The 22,166-nt window shown below is 38.1% G+C and overlaps 1 protein-coding gene across 4 annotated transcripts in view; it reads right to left on the bottom strand.

Annotated features, from left to right (window-relative positions):
* The window catches only part of ATP2B2 (ATPase plasma membrane Ca2+ transporting 2), a 361,992-nt gene that overhangs the window by 52,908 nt on the left and 286,918 nt on the right, over positions 1-22,166 (bottom strand). For all 4 annotated transcript variants that reach the window (XM_051793218.1, XM_051793221.1, XM_051793219.1 and 1 more), the window contains 3 exons: positions 21,666-21,908; positions 1,394-1,635; positions 622-856 (listed from right to left, as the gene is read on the bottom strand). In XM_051793218.1, the coding sequence (XP_051649178.1) occupies positions 622-856; positions 1,394-1,635; positions 21,666-21,908 (720 nt within the window). The remainder of the gene's footprint in view (positions 1-621; positions 857-1,393; positions 1,636-21,665; positions 21,909-22,166) is intronic.

Genomic DNA, 22,166 nt, shown 5'->3' with positions numbered 1-22,166 from the left:
TCTCAGTTGAGTTGAGTTGAAATTTTAGTCGTATTTATAGAAGCCATTTAAACACAGTACCCATGAAACCTTCAGCCTTTTCATGGCAGCCTTTCCTTGTCCAAATATATTAAAAGCAAGTTTTTCTGAGTAATCATCAGGTACAATTTTAAGACCATTAGTAAAGTGGCAACTGTTACAATAAACCACAAAACTCCAATTTCTGGAGAAAATGAGCATGTTGTCCTTATAGTCATGGCAATTATAATCACTACACGTCTTCTCTGCTTGCAGAGTTGCACATCACTGAATTACTACAAGGAAAATTCTTTAATGTGTGGGAGCATATTAAAATTTCTGCTGTCCTCCTGTACACTACTCCTCGACAGAAGGTTAAGTCATCTCCATCCTGTAGTTCAAAAAGCCCTATATTTCTTTATTTAAATATCTGTTGATTGCTAGTTGATTTTTATCAGGTTAGTAATTTGGCCTTTTATCAAGTAAAGCCTGTTTCTAAAGCTCCCTTCCATCTTCTTCGACAGAACTAATTTAAAAGAATAAGATAAAACCCGTAAGAAACCTGTGACTCAATTTATATTCAGCTCTCTGAGAAAGGTTTTACAACATGAGAATTGGACATACCTCTGGCCTTACTGGGTCTTCAATGCCAACAACACAAATGCAAGTCAGGTCAGATAAGATGTCATTCTCGTTGTCCCAGTCGGGCTCTGGGCTGCTGGAAAAGTCTCGGAAAGCCACACAGATGGTTCTCAGCCCATCACAGGCCATGGGCTCTATGACTTTCTTCACCATTTCATCTCTGTCCCGTGGTCTGAAGACACGAGGTTCCCCAGCTGCGTTGAGGATCCTGGAACATCTGTTTTATTTAAGGGAAAAAAAAAGATTGATTCTGTGTTTGCATGAGTACTGAAAAGTATCTTCCTGTATCAGCTCATTTCAGTTGACACTAACCCGAAGGAAAGTTTTAAGCTTCTACTGGAAATTTCTAGAAGATTCACTGCTGAAATATCAGGGGGAATTTGTTTGTGACTTATTACAGAGACACCAAGTGCCCTTCATCCATTATTTCCTCAATACCCACGTAATTAATGGGCTTAAAACTTATACTGAAATTGAAAAATATTTATTTTCCAAAGGGGCTAAATGTAAAAAATCCATTTGTAAACTACTGAATTAGACCCAAATTTTTGGCAGCCAATGATAAAAACAGGCCAATTTTGCAAGAGTGAGCATTTTAAAAAAAAACCTGAAAAAGAACATTAACACCTCATACTACTAAAGTGTATCATATTTCCGGTGGAAGTAGTAAATTCCAAATTTGAAAATTCCCACTTATTGGTGTCAGAATATTTTGCATTTTAGAAAAACAAAGCAACTAATCCACTGAACTTACTTCTTGAGGACAATTTCAGAGGCCCCTTTGCTGTACATTCGGAAGCTGCCATCTGGCATTTTAATAACCGTGCTCATCGACTTCCTTACGGAGTTGAAGGTGTAAACTTTATAGAGCTTCTCCTCAGGGATGAGGCTCCGGACAGGCTCATAATCCTGCTTCAAATCCAGGACAAATCCCAAGAGGCCACACTCTGTCTTATTGCCCACCTGGCGAGGCAGCCCACCCTCTTTTTCTGGCGGCTGAAGAGAAGAAAAGAGTTAGACATTGATTTCTCTAATAATAAGCAGGAGACAATTAATGAAGCTACAGCGTACAGTCTAAGATCTGAAATTGTGCAGCCACACATCTTCCAGTTTTTAAAAGCAGGGGAAAAATCCACAGAGCTCTAACAGACTTGAAGCATTGCTGCTCACAATGAGAAACATTTCGCTGGTCTCCTGTATTTCTTTTCTTTTAAATTAGCCACTGGCAGCTCAATAACTTGAGATGGTCTGGCAATACATCATTAAAAATGAAGTAACTTTCTTTAGGCTCAAAAACAAGTAATTCAACTTCTTGCAAACTGAGGATTTCCTTTTCTCCCTTGCTTAGAGTTACACTGGTTTCCTGATTTTCACGGTTATAACAGTAAGTTAAAGAAAGTTCTGTCCTTTCTTTCCTAGCAGGCATCTTTATGTAAAAATAAATGTGCATCCAACCATAGCAGTAAAAAATAGGTCTATATCTAAAAGTGCCCATTTTTAGAATTAGCACACTTTAGTGTGCTGCTTCAGACAAGAAATGATTTGTATCAGAAAAAAAATGGAGTACTCTAAACACTGTGCAACTCCTGATAACTCTCAGTCCTTCTGGGACAAGGAAGGCTTTACCTTCACATCCAAAATATAAACAAACATTTCATGTACAAACTTTCTTGGAAGCATAATACGCTGCAAACCAAATGTTCCTGTGTTGTTGAGACTCCAGATCGACCTAAAGGGCCCAATGTGTGAACTAGAGACTGTTGATAACTTAAATTTTGTTATGCTCACTAGAATTAGGAAGCTAGGGTCAAAACTTCTCTATGGGAATCAAAGCAAGAAGTCATTTCACAGCTTTAATTTGCACTGAAAACAGATGTGGATTGGATTCAAGACAAGACTGTAAGTCATCATTTTCAGTGTGAGTTAAACATTTACCTCACATTTTACAGGACTATGTTCAGAATCCAAGTTTAGTTTCACTGTAGACTTTAAAATCCAGTTTACATCAGAAATGGGATTCCTAAGTAAATGGGATTCCTTATGTCATCCCTCAGTGGGATGAGGGTTTATGTAGGGAATGATTAAAGTTGAGAATCAGTAATTCTGCTGAGATTTGGCTTCTTGCTCCAAGAGGAAAAGGGGGATCTTTTAAGTAAGTGTTCCAGATAACCACCAACTGCAGCTGGCTTGAAGAATGAAGGTCAGACAGATAATAGTAGACTGCTCTAGAACTAAAGTAAGCAAATAAACATGAAATTTTTTTTCCATTAGAACCATCTTTCTATCACCAAGAGAACATATACCTGGTGACAGATAAATAAATGTCATCTCTTTTTCGTGAAAGATGCATCTGGGGAGAATAACACAGAATAACCCAAAAACCTTTGTCTCAAAGAGATTTATCCTCCCAAAAGGGATTGTAACATCTTTCTTCTCTATGAACCATCATTATTACTGAGTTATATGGGCCACACTAGTCTTGCAATGGCATTTGAGTGTTACTCCAGGGTCAATGTAAAACACCAGCATGCAGTAAAAATGACAATATGATATATTAGTTTTATTATCTGTTATAACAACTTGTCCCACTATAATCTCATTATATTATGATGTAACTTCCCAGTGGATTCTCACATTCACTTAAGAATCTGTAAATCAAAATACAAGTGCTTGTAGCATCTGGAAGGATTTGCATTCAGAGGATATGAAACTCTCGGTTAGGAGTCAAAAAATACTCTTTAAAATACAGTGTTGTTTAGATAAATAAGGTTCATTTTCATGGCATTGCAGCTACATAGTTCCTGAGACATGCCAAGGACTCCAGGTTTCTCAAAGGAACAGTCATCAACCTCCCTGCCTGGGTGGAAACGCTGGGAAACATCAATTCCTCTGTCCATATCATATCCAACATTTTCCAATTTAGACTTAAATCCTCACTGATGCTTTGTTTGTCTCTGCCACTGAAGTCAGTGAATCTTGAAAAATGCCTAAAATATGAATGAGATCAGGCCACTAGAACACACATGGAAACCAATGAAAGAAACACAATCCTAGACAATAATTGATTTATATATATGATTTCATCATGCCCTGATGTGAATGGATATCAAGAAAACAAAAAGCTGCCCACATCTCACAACATAAAAAAAACTAAATAGCAGAGCCCTTCCGAAATCGTTTTTATTTCAGCAAAAAGTAGATCACACTCTGCTGTTCTTACTGTGGCCTAAAAATAGATTTCTTTCAGGGAACATCTTTTCAATGCAAATATGTAAGCGGGGGGGGGGAAAAATACCAGTGAAAAGAAAAGGAGCAGACACTTCAGAAAGGTTTCAAAACCTAACAAGCGGCCACCTCCCTCCAGAGCAGCTGCTGCCTCCATATTCTTTGTACATCACATTGTAATAAAGCATATGGTGGTGAGAGCTGGCAACCAGCACTTCCTTCCCTGCACTGTTTCAGCTCAAAATCCCCACGCCAAACCCATCCTCCTCGCAGATTGTTCTGGACAACCCTTTGCAGGAGCTGCTGCCTTTGAAACTTCCTGCTGGGCCCGTTATCTAAATTTATTTCTCGCCGAATTCCGTCCGTGGCGCCCGGAAAACAATTCCAAGGGCAGCCCAAAGGGTTTGTTTTGAATAATTAAGTAGGAATGACTTCATTGGCTCCTCGGAGGATGAAAAGCCTTTGACGACAGAGGAGGGAAACTGAGCTTTGGCAGTGAGGACTCAGTCGATTGTGACGTTTTCAGGAGCTCAGTGAAGGACCTCCTTCAAGGCACGAATCAGCTACAAACTCTACCACCTTCCACCAGGAAGAGACCAATCCAGTGTCTTCCTCCAATTGTGATTTTCCCCTGATCCTTGCAAAATTTTTTTCAAATGTCTCCTGAGCCTTTGTGTTATTCGACAGCAACGTTTCGATGGCGAGCAAATACTCGCGTGTGAGAGAAACCGTGGACAGATGTTTAAATAAGAGCTGTTCCAACCACCAGACCAAAATAGGTTTCTAGGTCAAAGTACAGCTGCCTTACTGAGGCTTAAAAACACCAATCCAAAGCCAGTATTGACCTGACAGTGAATTTGGATTACAAAGGGAATTTTCAGAATTATTTCGCTGAAAAATAATTGACTAATAAACGAGTTTTAAGAAGGAAGAAAGTTAAAACTGCGGGTGTAATTTATAGAGCACTTCAATATTGAAAATTAGATTAGGAAATTATAGTGCTTTCATTTTTACCATAAGTCTTCTAAACCTCATTTTCTCATTGCCCCTTCTGACATGGAAAGAGAGGACTTTGCAAGAAGATCCGAGCAGTCTTTCCAAATTAAAATGTTAGGATTTCACATATTTTCTAAGTCTTAATTTGGTTTTTTGTAATTCTCCTGTGTTCTACAGATTGAACTACTCCTTCAGAATAATGATGGTTGTAAATATAACAATTTATTAAGATAAAAAGTGAGCTTTGCTAGAGTATCATACCCCTACTAGGTGTTCTATTAGAACTCAGAACCACAACAGACAAATAGACAGATGAAAACAAAGATTTTCAAAATTAAATTGCAAAAGATTTCCACTCCATAATCTATTCACTCAAACAGAAGAGAAAATAGAATTAAGTACATATTTAAATATGATGTATTTAAAACGTAAAATAACCAAGAGGGTTGAATGTTGTTCAATCAATGTGATATTTTTAATTCCTAGCACTGTGAAAAGAACTACTAAAAAACTGTGATACTATCAAATTCATTACATAATTTGAACCAATGGTTTAATGTAAGACATCTAGAGCAAGATAAAAACATACAGCATTTGTAATCAAATATTTCAGCTTTTTGTAGACACAGGTTTCCTTAACTGACTTCAAGGTAAACCAAGACAGATTTAAAAATTACTGGTTATTTTGGAGGAAAGCTTCAGAATTAAAGGAGTTCTTTTTAGCCAAGGATTAAGAAAACTTTGCTTGGCTCAATAAAGTTTCCAGTTACAAAATGGGAAAAGGTTTCAAAAGATGTGTTGGCAATGAGAACACAATAATTCCAGCCATCAGCTGGTCTAGTTTCATTTAGAATTTCCCTGGGATTCTGGAACCAGAGAAATGGTTTAACCCCAGCTGGCAACCAAGTATCACACAGTTTGTTGTTCACTACCCCTTCCCCCTCTGGTGGGATAGGGAGGAAAATTGGCAAAAGCCATGGATTTTGATAAGAACAGTTTCACTACAAACACCTGGCATCAGCTGTGCCCCATTAAAATGCTATGAATTTATTTCCATAAAGTCCCCAGGAATAAAAATTAGTCTCTATATCTGTGCAGATTCTGATCTTTGCAACCCTTGAGGACAGATCCTAAATAATATTTTTGACCTGACTGATGGGGAAGATCACAGTTTGTCCTTGGACTGGTTGGAATTTTGAGTGTCTTCCTGTTACTGCTTAAGAAGTTGCCTCTGGTTCATACAGAGCACAGAGAGGAACTTTCTTTCTGACAACATACGTGCCATTTCACAGCTCAGAATCATCACTGCAAAGTACAATGCTGTCGAAATTCAGTTAAAATAAAGTCAAGAGTCACTTTGAATTGGGGTCAGCATAAGGGATTGGAAAGAACAGTTAACAACTTGGAGCTGGTTGTGTAATCACTGTGGCACCAGAAGACTCTGGTGCATGACTTTACATTCTGTCCTCAGCTCACTCACTGCACTTAAAGCCCAACACTTAAAAGTTTAAAGGTTTGATGGTTTTTCTTATTCTTTTGCACACCACTGGGTAGACTGATGTAGGTGTTCCCATTCACTTTTATGCCTTTCATCAGAAAGTAAATTTATCTCCAAATTTACTAAATTTTACTAAATTTGCCGGCAGAGGATTAAAAATATTTATACATTTTACTGATACTGGTCTCTTCCTTTACTTCATTTCAATCTCAAGCAAAGGACTTCAATTCCAAAGAACTGGAGGTCCACATCCCTTAAGGATAACAGGTTTCTAAATTCCTGGTTTCGACCAGTTTGCACCATTTTTGGGGGGTCCAATGATGGTACATTTATAATTACAAAGGTCTATTGTACAAACATTTGGAATTTGGTTCTAAACCAGTCAACAAAATCATCTGGGAACCCTTTAACAGGTGCTGTACATGCTGTAGTAACTGAGACTGGACATATTTTCTAAATATAACAGGGTTTGTTTCACATGGTACATAATGATACAGTGCTGCACAGAAGCCAGAAAAATATTGTAGGGTGGCATTTGATATGTTTTTGGAAATGCTAATACAGTTCAACTAAAACAAAACATTTTAGGCTTTGATTGTGAAGAGCTTCTTACAGACTTGTCAGGGGAAAAAAAAAAAAAAAGACAATGTTCACCTCTAATGGTGCCACATATTTTCAGAGAGGTGGAATCAAAAAGAAGGTGATGGTAAAAGGAAATGTGGGGTTAGTTAATTACCCCTGTATTATCAAGTCTTTTCCTTTTTTTATATATGCTTCCTGCATGATTTAGACACTTAAACATCACTGTCACAGGCAGGAGGACAAAAGGTGTTTGAATTGACAATTGGTGGGTGGAACAGGATTAAGAGAAAAAAAAATGGCTTTACACAGATGTGTGTCAGTAATCAATCACATCAGCAGTAGACCCTAGCATAAAACAGGACTAAAACAAAGGAGAATGTAGAGAGGTGAATAATAAATAGATCACATAAATAAATAAATGGCTGAAATTTCACCAGTGTTACCCTGTATTCATGTGTCTCCCACGTTTCTGTTCTGGAAATACGTCAAAAGGGGATATAGCAGCTAATTCCTTTTGCTTCCCATCACCCAAAAAACCCTAATATCCACAGCAGCTCCATTTCTGGGGAAAATGTGCATCATTTAAGTCACCTCAAGTTCTCACTATTTACTGCAGGCACCAGGAGCCACCATCACAAGCCCACCAAACCCAAGGAAATTTATTCCAAATGCTGACTGACAGGCATTGATTTGTTAACTCATTCCACATCTAGACAATCTACAATGAAAGCACAGTGAAAGGCTCACAGGAGATGTAAAATCTGAAGGTTGGGATCAAAAATGTCACCAACAAAATCGTTTAATAATGAAGTTACACATTTGTAAGTTGTTAATCTTGAGCTCATGAGCTGCCTTCTCTATACATGAGCAGCCCCCCTGATATTCCATGTGGAATATCCCTCATGGTTATCAACAACCATTTAACTACCAGATCTGCTCAAACCTCCCCGGAAAATAGCAACAGGAATTCTTGACTCGTTTCTGTACTGGGTGTAAGAAAGAGTATATTTGTTCAGTAGCTGGAACAATGGAATTATCCAGGTACAACTGGTGTAATTAGATCTACCACAACAATTGGGGGATATTCAAAGGCTTCCTGTACCAGATTAGCTGCGATGCAGGATAATTATTTCATTTTTAGGAGGATAATTATTGAATGTTTTTTCCTAAAATCTGAAGATAGACCCGAAAATGATGCAACAACATAAGTAACAAAACAACTGTGGTATCACAGTTGAGGTAGATATAAATTTAGTCAGATATAACTTTATCTAAAAGCAGTGTATTTCAGCATCTTTCCTGCAACACCAGCAAGGCAATAATCCCATAAAATGGGGGCAGCTGTAATTATGCAATGTATCAGTGTGACATTTCCCATCAACACAGCAAAGCTGAGAGAGCAGTGATGTGGCTCAGTGACTATGGACTCCTGCTTGTTTCAGCTCGAATAACGGGAACAAGGGGAAAAAAATGATGCCACCCATAAATTCCCCCCCAGAGTGATCCTGAAGGAAGGTGAAATCAGGCGTGAAGAACAGACTGAAAGGCTGGTGGGGCAGTCCCTGCTCCCTCTCTCGTTGACTCTCACCTATTTTTACACATTCAAAGAGAGCTTATACTTAGCCCTTAATTTTAATAGCAAATAATTAAATTGCCCTTTTCACTTGAAGGATAAATTTACCTCTGATGCATTAAAAAAAAAAAAATACTACTGCAAACATGCAAATTCTTTCCTCTTCTCACTAGTTACAGCTAAAGATGGACATGTTAGTTTTGTACTAACATACAAATATGTATGTTAGCATTTTTTAATATTTTTAAAAAATTAGAGTCATGCTCAGAGGAGGGAGACTCCACAACTTCTACAGGCAACTTGTGCCAGTGTTTGACCACCCTGAGCACTAATTAAAGCAAAAACTGCTATTTCCTTCCATGTCACAGCCAGAGAAAAAGAGGGGTAGTTACAGCAGAAGTAGTTAATGAAGCTAAAATTGGCTACATTTATCCATGTAATTAATCTAATTTGGACCAGAGTAAGGCTTTGGGATTTCAGGTTATGACAAAAATAATAATAACACCTTTTCCTAAGGTCCTGCACATGTAATTCAACAGTAGTTATTCGAAGGAACCAAAGAATGACAGAGGTGTTACATTTGTACCTTGCAGTTCATTAATGACTCTGTAACCTAAAGATGTCACAGGAGTTATTCTTTTTCATCTCCTAACCCATTCTGGTTCTCTAATTTGATTTTTTTTTTCCTTTTAAAATAAATAATCTATATTTCAAGGCTGAAATAATTAAAATAAAAGATCGGAAGTCTTTTAATTTAAAAAAATAAAAATAATTTTGAAAACAATGTCTCCATTCGAAATGACAATAATTCATGGTTTAATTTAACCAGAGGTACATTAATACACCACATCACAGTTCAGAGAATGAACTCTGCCTTGTTATGACACTACTAATTAATCATAGTTATGATTAGGATACTCCAACCTTAGTGTTTCTACATGAGATTAAACTGAATTTTACTGACACAGATTTTTCCCCACATTTTGCCCAGAAGAGTCTTGACATATTTATTATACTGTAAGATGTTATTCATCTGTATTTGGGGACCTTCCTATTGTTATTGATCAAAACCATTTATATGTTCCCTTAAAACGTGCCATTTAATGACAATCTGGCTCTAAATTTGGAAAATTACGTATCCCATTTCCAAATTTGGACATTAAAAATCTGCACTCTTGTCCTTTTGTACAGCCACAGGGAACTGGCAATTGTGAGATTTATTCTAGTGCCATTCCAGCTTTGTTTAAGTGCAGCACAAACTGTTGACAAGTAACCTATATAATCAAAATAATTAGCCACAGCAATTGTTATTAACTTACTTTAATTAACAATCAATTTACTTTAAATATAGTCTAAGTGCAAGGTTTCAGTTCAAGCTAGCTATAAAGAGAGCAAGAGCATGTTTCTCCCCTATTTCCAATATTGCCAGAACACAAACAAGAGAGACAAATACACAATTTCTGAACCAAATTGGTTAAAATCAAGAGCAGACTAATGGATTTTATAAACTTCCAATACTTTGTTCCATATATTTTGCAAGCACTTGCTGTATTGTCCTGAACAACAAACAAGCTGAACATTTTTCACTAAGTGCAAAAGAGAAATTGCACTTAATGGCAGAACTGTAATTGGTACCTCCATAATGACAACCAGCAGCTGCTACCTCAGTTCAGATCCATTAAACTGAGGTTTTTACTGGTATTAGACTGGCTTTGGGAGTGCTGCAGACAGAGAAAACAGAGACAGGAGACAAACTGCACAGTGTGGAGCTGAGCAGGTAGTGAAAATTCAGTTTCAAGGTGACATCTGCAGTTTAAAAAATGTATTTCCAAACTAGAACCAATCCTAGGGATTTACATGGGGTCTGCCAACATTAAAAGCATCGATGCACCTGTTTTAGGGTTGAAACCTCATCTTTTAGATTTATGGAGATAGAGATACATTTTCTTCAGTTGTAGCAGTGATCTAAGTAGCAACTGTCCATTTGAAAAATGCCCTTTTAGCCACTCTGCTACATATTTTAGTAATTTATTGACAGTTTTCCCCCTTACATCTTAAGCCTTTCTCTCACTGAGGCTGCCTATGAAAACCTCATTTAACATTTCTGAATGTATAATCAACAAAACTACTCACTCTTTATTAACTTTTTAACTCTCTTCATAGAAATAATCACGTTTTTAAAAACTTCATAGAAATAATCACTATTAGTCTGAAATGCATCTCATGCCTGCTTTTAACTAGCCATTGTGCAGGAATTTCAGCCACAAAGGTGTGAAACACCTGTATCCACATGTACCAACTCTCATTTCAATTTGCTTTACCTTTTCTGTGCTTATTAACTAATCAGAACTGGAAAAAACAACCAGCCAACCAAGCCCTCTCTCCCCCTCAACATCTATTAAATACACTTCAGACGAGAAAACTAAGTTTCTAGAAAGACCAAATTAAAGCTGAAAAGTCCAAACTCAAATTATTGGTCTTAATAGTCACTGCATTTCTTGTTGCACCAGAGTTACAAACAATTTGTACAGTTTAAGGAGCTAAGTTTAGTAAGTGCAGAGCAAATCTAGCCCCATGAAAAAGGAAGTTTTTTCACTTGACTGAAGCTACTGATTATAGCCCATCATAATTATAGATCTCCTCTGTTAATAGGACTCATTTCCAGAGCAAGGAAAAGGGTTCTTCAAACATCCATTTCCAAACGAGTCTGAAAACACCGAGAGCAGATATTTCACAGATCACACAAAATGTACTCCTCTTTCCTAGCACATATCAGCTGAAACTATTTTTATATTGGTTTTGGTGAGTTAGATGTTGGGTTTTGGGGAGGCAAATGGATGAGCTCAAGTGAATATAACATGTCATAGTGATGTTTACCTACTATTTTCTTGGAGGGATTTTTTTTGCATGATTGGTGGGATAATGTTTGAGATGCATTATAAATTCAGTCCTCTGGCCAGTCCCTCTCCTTGTCAGGACACTGAGAATGATGCCTTTGCTGGGCAGAACAGCAGACTGAAACTGCAGCCAATTTTTGCCTGATTACTCATTCAGGAGGAAATGGGGCAGGAATGATGGAAAGCTTGAACATCCTGTCCTTCTTTATAGCAAAATTCTCCCAGAAAATCTTGTCTTTCACCTTTTCCAAATATATAGCCCTTACAAAACCAGCACTGACAACATTTCTTCTTCGGAGTGAAGCAACTTTTAAAGTAGCTGAACTCTCTGCCCACTTGAATAAGTGGAAGCAACAGAAAAACAACAGTGGCATAAGAAATCTGCAGTGGAACTGTTTAACATGCTCAATACTTTCATTTGGTACTGTGACCAACTTGGTACCATGACATCTTCTGACACTCATCCATAATTTCAGAAGGGTAAGATGTCCCCATGTCTCCATAAGGATTCACCAGTAGCCAGCCATACTCTGCTGCTCTGGGTTTGCACTCACATATGTGAGAAAGGTTCACAGAATTACTTATTAAAAGTGTCCTAAATTTTCATAACTTCTGGAAGCTTAGTTTTTCCATTTCCAGCAGGTGTCTGCCAAAGCATACCAGTCATTTCTTCAGGGATGATAAGGAACTGGATGGCTTTGACTGAGTAAAAATGCCCTAGCAGCCTTTCCTTAGAAAACTCTTTTTCCTCTGCTAGACTCCAGCTGGGAAAAGGATTTTTTGGAGCAGATGCCTTTTGGCTTCTCTCTGTCAAAGTCATCTGCACCCAAGAAATCAGATCCATCAGAAGTCCTGTGCCTTGGAGAAGCCAGTGCCCTTCACAGCTTGCTCAGAATCAGGGGGGAACAGTTCTTCAGAATCCCACCCATTCTTGAGGATTTCTCTGGCTCGTTTGGAACCATCTCTAAAAGCAGAAAGGCCATGATTTTTGGACTTCTTCCCACACTGACTTGTAAATAACACAGAAATATGATTGACTGGAACCCAGAGGAGCCAAGAGCTTCACACACAAGAGAAGGAAACTGGAAGCTTGACAGAAAAATTAACAGTGGGGTCTACCTGCAGAACACAGCAGGAACTAGAGTTTGAAGCAGAGTTTTTTACTTCCCATATATTTAATATCAACTTTCTAGTACTACCTGTGACTCAGAAGAAACATAGTACTTAGCTTACACTAACAGAAGGGTAATAAATCTTATTAAGTGCAATTTCATTCTCAAAGAATAGCAGTGAACAAGTCAACTCGTTCAAGTCTGCAAAGTAACTCCTGCCATTTACTGCTCTGAGATTAGCACAGTGTTTTCTGTCATAAACTGTGTTGCTGATTAGTTTTATTTCAGGCATTGTACCAGTCGAGGTTTTCTGGTAGCTTGTCGTTGTTTGGGTTTTTTTTCCCCAGAGGAATAAACCACATTGGAGTCCTGAGAGCAGTAAGAAAACATACTAAAACTATACACTGTGTAAAATATAGATTTATGTAACATAAATATGAAAGGAAATGAATGTCATATTTCATTAGGAGGTGATTCAGTCACCACATTGATTTCTAATAAGCCAGTTGGTGTATGTTTGATTATAAAACCACTAGAGTTTTCTATAAAATTGGTATTAAATTACCATATTTGAAGGTATTATCTTCCTGTTCCTGATGATCAAGAGCACAAAGAAAAATTGCATTAAAACAAATGTGCCTGAAATAATTGGTTTACACCAACTCATGTAAAACAAAAACTCTCATCGGGAAAAATGCTCCCTGAGAATATCCCCTAAAAAGTGTTAACACTACATCCTAACCAGCACATCCATCAGCTCCACGGTGTGATGACTTTATCTTGGTAGGGTATCAGAGGCATGACAAGAAGTACATATTAAAATTATTCATTGTCAATGCATTCTATTAAAAAGAAAGAGGGGTCCTAAAACTCATCAGGTAATAAGAAGTAATATTTATAAATCTGGATGAAAACACTGTGGAGTACCTTGCAGGAAACACTGACTGTTAAAGCCTCAACTCATCAACAGATGTATTTGGAAATAGCTGGAAGTAATTCTCCATATGTAAATCACCTTATGCCAGGACAAGATGAGTAGAAAATAAGTGAAATGAGCATAAGTGAAATAACATAAAAGAAAACCCTCTGCAAGGTAATAAGAAAAAAATATTTGTTTCATCATAAGTTAAAAATCTAATTTACTCATTTTCATACAAGCAAGCAGGAAAAAAAAAATCTAATGTATGAAATGATATTATGGTAACAAAAAGCTTCCAAGTGACTGTCAGTCCTGTTTATAATCTTGCAGTGATTATTTATTCCAGCAGGAATAAAAGGAGTCTACTATTACCAAACTCCAAAGGCAAAGAAGGTCAGTATGAAGGAGGGGTTTATTACCTTGTTTTCTGTCACATGAGGAAAGAAAATAAAGATATTTAATCTAACTTGATCATAAACTTTCAGGTAGGATGCGAATGATCTTTCATGATACACTGCAGGATTATCTTATCTATCCCTCTTTTCTCTCTTCCCATATCCATTTGTTGCTGAGACAGGACAGTCACCCCTTTCTCTGACAGGAAAGTTGACTGGGAACAAGGGAAGAAAGTTGGCCAGAGCTTCAAACCTGCTGCCCAGTTCATTCATAATTACAGGTTGCTGGATAATGGGAGATCCAGTGAAAGGATGAGCTCTGTCTGAGCACATTTCTCTCACCTCTTCTACCTATAAAACTCCTGCCACCCTGCAGGTAAACCCCCAGCAGCAGATGTATGGGATGGCCCTGCTCCCATCCCTGCTCCCTAATCCCCCTCTGCTCAGGCAAATCCAGGACCTTTCTGGGCAGCTGACTCCATTTGACCTCACAACTCCCAGGAAAGGAGACTTTACTTAAAACCAGCTTTTTGCTGGCGGGGCAAAGGCCCCGTGCCCTGATGGCAGAGAGCACACGACTGGGATAACAACACATCCCAGGCAAATCTTTCTTAAACACAGTCATTTCAATTATTAAGCCAGTGGCTAATTTAGTGAGAAAAGCTGTATTTGTACCTCTCATTCTACAGAACTCCAATGGCAAGTGATGTGTGAAGATCATTACTCTCTGCTAATTGCCACTCCTAGAAACACGATCCATTGTCCCTGATAATTATTATTTACACAGTAAATAATATGGACACTATAGGTTGGGTTTCTTCTGCCTAAGTTATTCTGAGAAAATGCTTACCAAGTGCTTTATAAAAACTTTTAAAGAATATGTTGTTGAGGATTTTTTTTTGTGATGACTGTCTGGCTTATATATAGAAAGATGCTTTTGCCTGCATTTTTTGTTCCCATCTATAATTTATAGCTACATTATACAGTTGTATAACATTGGGAACATACAAAAAAAAGGAGAAAAAGATATAAATTTACATATGATGGGAATAATTTTGCCTGTGAAATAAAACCTCTTACAAAACATGCAGATCTTTAGAAATCAGTTCAATCAATTTTCAATTAAATCAAAGAAGTTTTTCATTTTAAATGGCTCAGCAACATTTTGCTGGAGATTCAGAAACAGTGCAGACAATATTTTAATGCCATCACCTGAGCCCTTCAAAAATAAGAGCATAGACAATTTTCACAAATTTCCAGTACCAAATTAATGTGCTGAAAGCCAATAAAAGACTTAAAGTATTATCCACAAGTCCTTGACTCGCAGGACACCCTTACTGACCCAAATCCATCCCTGCTGGGTTGGAAGGTTCCCCTTTGAAAATTGTGAATTTGACTCTCTTCAAAGTAGATTTTCCTCTGTGTTTCTCCTGGTATTGTATATTTAGTAACTTACTGTACCCCCAAGATTGCAGAACCCAAACTGTAAAACCTGGAGCAGAGGTTCATGAGTTCATACAAACTCCTGTATTCTTTTTCAGACAGTGAAGAAATTAGTCATCTTTGAATTCCTTCACTAGCTCACCAGTCTCCTCCTCTCAGCACATTTTTTCTGTGAATTTTTCTAGATGGTTTTAATTACTCAAGAAGTAAAAGATTTTGCCATTCCAAACATATTCCACAGTGTCAGCACAGAAAGCTGATTCAAACCCCTTCCTCCTTCTTCTTGCCACCCTCATCCAAAGCCAGGTGACACCAAAAACAAGCTGGTCCAGTGTCACTGCAAGGGCCAAGCTGAAAAAATTCATTCCACATATGTTTCTTACTGTTCACTGATTTCCAGTGTCATTATGTAAGGATAACACGTTCCACGAGATCTACCCTTACATAAAACAGCTGTCAAACAGCACTTCTCCTCCTTCCCATCCTTAAAACACAGATTGCTGACATCTCCACACATTATCTAAAGGTAGAATTTATTTTTGAGCGTTGCCTGAGGAAAGAAAGCAGAAGTAAAAGAAGTTGTGAGGGATGGTCACTGCTCTCAGGTTGTCACCAAAATTCCCTCAAGCCCTTCCATACCAAAACCACCACTGCAAAGCTGCCTGTGGACAAAGCTGGGATCCCTGTGGAGAAAACACAGTGCAGTAAAACAAGGAAAACCACAAAGCTGGAAAGGGGGAGAAACTGTGAAGAACACATGCAAACTCTGCTGCTGCCAAGTGAGAATCAGCTCTTCTCCTCACTTGCCAGTTTTCCCATTTTTCCCCCTCAATGTGCCCTCACTGCAACAGTTTTCCAGAGTTCTCATTCCTTCTTCTGCTGGCTCTTCATGCCCAAAGCTGCCCTGCTCTCTCATGGCCCCTTGTCTGCCTGATAAATGACTGATCTTCACAGACTTTAAGGCAGCAACTGGGGCTGCCACTTGTGTTCGTGCCTTGATGTTAATGGTAGGGAACTGCAGGAGGAATAAAACAGGATTTAGGCCAGGCCATTGACTCAGTTGTCATTTAATTTTATCATAAATTAAAGCTTTCCTCAATCTATACTTATTAATTTTTCTGTCCCCGTTTCTGTCCTCACATTTTGTGTGGTTTTGGTGATGGGTTTTTCTAAGAATCTGTTTTTACTCCAAACACTGTTAACAATGTGAACTAAGCTGGATAAAACAAGAGACTACCTGAACCTTCAAGTGCAGCAAAAATAAATGGTCAAGTTATGGGTATTTTAACACAAGAAACAAAGAGCTTGCGAGTTGCTTTTAAGAAAACCATACCTGAGAGTAAAATTATCTTCCCAGTTTCATATGCCAAAGTAACTAAAAGTGTAGTTTGGAAGTCAAAAGCTGTTTTCTCATGCTTCTCTTTTGAATAAGGAGAATTGTAGGGATATGCAATAGCAGTTTCATTTAACCTGCCTTTGGCAGATAAAGCTACAATACAGCACAGGCTCTGCTTCTGTATATGACTTATAAATACTCTATTTTCTGTTGGTATGTGTGGCATCATCTGGTCTATTTGGTTTTCAGCTCTGTTAAAATGAAATAAACAATCTTTCCTAAACAGTTGTGGTCTCCTTCCTTTCTATTTGGAAAACAAGGCTTCATATGCAAACAGAGACAGACAAATAAATGTATATAGACAGAACAAAGGAAAGGTCTGTGCTCTGTCAGACAAGAATTAGGGAGCAGCTACTGTTCAAAAGATGGCATTTCAATCCTCCTTTCCATGAGTAATAACTTTATACATTAATGGGGGGAACTGTTCAGAATATCCATAAACATACCTACTACTACTCAAGTTTTAAAATTATTTGGTAGGAAACTTCCAAATATCCATATCCCCCCCCAAAACAACTCCAAAGTTGTCTTTAAGAAGGTCTTACTGTATTGATAGTGTTGAAATTATGAAAGGTGAAAGGTAAAACAGTAAGTTTCTCTTGCTTAAATAATATATCTGTATATATATATATTATTCTTGAGACAATTTTTTCGTCTGATTAAACAAATTATAAAAAATGTCAAGATTAATCCAAGTATTTGATAAATAAAATTCAGTCTTTGATTAGAAAAAAAATCTGTAAGAAAGAAGTATATTTTGCACTTTAAATATCTATGGAAAGATTGTTCCTTACAGGAACATTGTGTCTCTCAACAATCCAGATAGTTGTACTTCTTTTGGATGCAAATATTCCTCCCAAATGAAAGGAGCCCTTCACCTGCTACTCCATCCGTGTTCTCAACAACAACAAGAGATTTGAATCTATTCCTGCAAAGCAGCTCTTGTGTTAAATCTTATTTTTCATTACTTTCAGCATTTTGCTTTTGTAGAATTTTTGTAATTTTTTCTTGGGAGTTTCCACATATTCTGGGTTCACAGCCTGCTCTGCCAGCCTCCCTTCATCTCTTTTCTCAAAGTAACAGGCAGTGTGTTCACCCCAGCATTCTGCATCAGACAATCAGTCAAAAGAACAACATAATAATAATATTAATATAATAACAATATTATTATAAAAATAAAATTCTGTGCCAAAATCCCTTGAACTGCTTTCTGTACAAAGCAGTTAGAATTTTTTTTTTCACTTATTTTAGTAAGATTATTCACTATATACTCAGGCACCAGCCATTACCCAAAAGAAGAAGGTGAATTGACACCTTCCTTTCTCCCAGTAAATCCCAGTGGCTGTGTCTGTGCTGCAGATCCATCATCCCTGTTCCACGTGGTAGGAACATGGTTGGAATTTGCTTGCAGCAACCTTGGTAACTTCACTATCTTTTAGATGGATGTTCTAGTGTTGTATGGAGGTGTTGTTCTGCATATAAAACACTGTTCTGGCCGCAGTAAAGTTGCCTACAATTTATTTTATTTTATTTTTCCTCATTCTCCCTGCCTGGTTTTATCCAGCAGAGGCCTTTTTGTTCCAGGAGTTTTCCCGGGTCACATTCACAACTTGACTAAGATTTACTAACCTATAGACTAACATATGTTAGCTTCATTCCCTAAGGTGGCAGCAGCTGTGGAAGGGAGGGAATGTTTGGCCCTTTCCTGTGACATCTCTCCCTTGGAGACCCTCAGGTAAAGGTTTGCCACCGCCCTGTGCAAGTGCAGTAAATGGTGCTCCAGATCCACTGAAAAAAACCAGTCCTGCTGCAGATCCACCTAATACAGGAATAAGTAGCTTTTAGTCTCCCTGTGCACCCATCAAGTACCAAATGAAATGCCTGTGTTAGTTCCTAATAATAACAGGCTCAGCTGGGACTTTTTCACGGGTGCTGAAGATCACTCAGCGAAATACTAATTGTGATGTCTTCTTAATAAGAACACATTATACCCACCCAATGCCCTAGGACAGCTTTCAGGAAATTAAAAGAAGAAATACCTTCCTAATTAAAACTGAAATTATGCAAGGAAGAGCTCCACAGAAAAGTTCAAATCAATAGTTTTGGTGTTTGGAGTCCCTATTTCATTACTGCTCTATGATATCCAAGATCAATGTGCTTCTGCTCTGAGTGCAATCAAAGTATTCCCAGAATGCAAATTTTTGCTCCCAGAGTAAGAGACGCTTCACAGCCCTCATCATAGCTCACATGCAAAAATATATGAAGTCTAATTTTATTTCATGTGGGACAGCTATCCAAAACATGAATGCTGAAAAGGTTTTTGTAGAACAGCTTCACATAAACAGCATTAAAACAGCATTAAAGCGGCATTAAAGTTGCTCTGAAGTTAATGGAATGCAAAATCAGCTCACTCAGCAACTTAATCTTGGAATGCATTAAAAAGAGCTATATTTAATGATGCTATTGTTCAGCTGGAATAATTTGTGTTTAATTTCTCAGGGAAATTTGAATCTTTTATCCCGAGCACTGATATTATTTTCTTTTTATGCTTTTATCAATGGTTCAATTGCCCCTTAATCAAAAGACAATGCAAGAGGGAATATTTCTCATTCAGCAGAGCATCTTGGCTAATTTTATGGCCCCATATGTGATCCCTCTGAACAGAAGTTCACACAAAGCACAATTTACAGCGTAGGCATAACCAGATAGCCAAAAATAGAATATGCAAAACTCAGTCTGAGCGACACAGCTCTTACATACCCTTTGGGTTGGAGCTGATATTCACAATTTGATTAAACATGCTCTAAGAATGAGCACACAGGGATGCATTCGGTATTAGCAGCTAGAGAAATAATTCTGTGGACTTCATCCTGGAAACAACTCCCCCAGGTGATTTTTACTGCATTTATTTATGATTTAAAATGGGCTATGGAACAATACTTTGTATCCTAAAGTTCAACTTGAGTTTGCTCTAGACAAGGAATAAAATGAACTCCTCTGTCACTGGAGCTGTGGCTCTGGGGGGGGGACATACCACAAGGCTTTATCTTATGGTGCTGTGTAATAGCTAAAAATCACCATTAATTTTACACAGCTAACCTCAAGCAGTTAGCTGCTGAAGATCTGATCTGCATCCAGAAAAAAATGTCATTTTCAGAGGGTTTCACCCATTTATCGGTTTCACAGATCAGTCTCTGTGCATATTTTAAAAAGTACTGAGATGGTGAAATATTGACTCTTTTTAATATGCACACAGAGCTGATTTCAAAAAGAAGCAATGAAGACAAGTCAGAGTGAAAAAAAAAAAATAATTCAAAATTACATTAAGACCATTTTAGAACTACTATTGACCAGAAATTTTTCAGTTAAACGAAATTATTACCACAAGAAAAACGACAGAATATTAAACTGAAGGTTACAGAGGTATGACTGGAAAGCCTGATGACTCCCCACTCAGAAACCTACATCTGTTCCAGGATTCAGAGAAGGTAAACTGGTGTGTGACTGGTGTCACCACTGTAGCAGTTATCCTAACACAAATTCAGATAGGTACCTGTTATCCTTCATCCCAAATTCATCTCTGTTACCTTGTGTTAATCCCAGCCTGTGTACTGAGGACAAGTTACAAACACACAAATCAGCTTCCAAAAAGCCGTTGCCATAAAATATCTACATTGAGCTTTTACACTGAGTGAGGAAGGTCCATCTCTCCTATCTTTAACCTGCCTGGTTCTGACGTGGACAGACCTCAGGACAAGGACAGAGGAAGAGCCAGGACTCAGCTGGGAACAGGTGCTGCTGGTTGGATGCTCCCAGCTGAGCGAGCTCTGCTTCCCCAGGGGCTCTGAATTCCAAGGGAAAAGGGCTGGCTCCAGCCTCAGCTGACTGAAGCTTTGTGTCCCTACAGGACAGGAGAGGTGGGATCACACTGCTGGCTGCTTTCAGCTGGGAGGGGACAGCACAGCACCTTCCAGAGCTGCTGGAGGGTTTGCTGATTGATTCCCTGTCCACTCCGTATGGAGGAACTGGCTCCAGCTGCCCCAGGGGCTGGTTCTCCCCACATTTCCCTTCCCAGAGTGCCAAGCTTCAGACACTTATCCTGGCCAAACAATCCTCAAGAGCATTCATTTCAGAAATACCTTTGCTACAAACACACTTTGCACGTCCGTGTGAGATTTCTCTAAACATTTTTCTTCCCAGTGTGGATTATTATTAATATCCAGATATTTACATAGCAAGATTTAAAGGCAATGTGTGCTCCAGCACTCAGCACTATTTGTTTTCTGTGACAGTATTTTAAAAGACTACTTTTAAAACAAACATGAAGCGTATGCAAGACTATATTATGCAGCTCAGCACAGAACAATAAAAAGGACAATACATATATTCATAAATTTAAAAAAAAGTCTACTTGTTCAGCAACATTAAAATCCAGCTTGACCTTTCAAAGAACAAATCTATTGGAATTGCAAAATTTTTCAGCCTCTTAATTAGCTCTGTGCAGAAGAACCTAATGCCACAAGCAAAATGGATATTTCCATTCTGGCCTCCTTTACAGACTGAATTAAATACTTCTGGATGTGACTCACTTGAAACCAGAAGGAACGAAGTTCATTAACCTCGCTGATTTAACCAATCCAATTTGTCATATTTGAGAATCAATTGAAAGTTCTCAGACACACAGAAATCATTTTACACAGGTGAAGTCTCAGTAAGAGCCAGCTGTGTTAACAAATTTATCTGCACCAAAGCCGAGCCATCCCAATCTAACAACAGCAGGAGACTTTTAAATATTACATGGGCTTGTACTTATAAGTAAATCCCTATCCATAAAAAAACCCCAAACCATAAAACATATGGGTTTTGCAGCACCAGTATTTAACACTTCATAATCAACAACAGGAACCTAGCACGGCTTGGTAAAAAACCCCTGCACCTCCTTCTGCTGCGTTTTATTTTATTGATTAAAAAAATAAAAAAGCCTACTCACCAGAATTTTTGTAGTATAAGCACTGTTGATAGCAATTGCATTAACCAGCAGTTCCATGGTTTTGGCAGGTATGGAATCTGGGTCAGGGATCTCCTTGTAGTGGACATCACCAACGTAGGCTTGGACAACCGTCATGCGGTTGGTCGTCAGCGTGCCGGTTTTGTCGGAGCAGATGGCTGTGGCATTTCCCATCGTTTCACAGGCATCCAAGTGCCTGACCAGATTGTTGTCCCTCATCATTTTCTAAGGAAAAAAAAAAAAAACCTTCAAGATTTTGCTTTGACAGGTTTTTAACATGGGTTATAAAAAGCGCAGGAGAATGGGTTTAGTCTTGCTTGTGAAAACATAAAGCTCCCTAAATTAGAACTTTGATCCAGGCCAGTATCCCAGACCCTTACAGACAACCAAGCTGTGATTATCCTTGAGATAATTTTGCCTTGAATAAGCTAAAATGGTTCCATAATTGTTTGCAATATTCTACATTTCAAGAAATAGCTCCAA

This window comes from Manacus candei, unplaced genomic scaffold (genome assembly GCF_025592945.1).
Source record: "Manacus candei isolate 608988 ecotype Guabito, Panama unplaced genomic scaffold, ASM2559294v1 h1tg000036l, whole genome shotgun sequence".
In the NCBI taxonomy this organism is placed as follows: domain Eukaryota; kingdom Metazoa; phylum Chordata; class Aves; order Passeriformes; family Pipridae; genus Manacus; species Manacus candei.
This window is presented reverse-complemented; position numbering and strand designations above follow the sequence as displayed.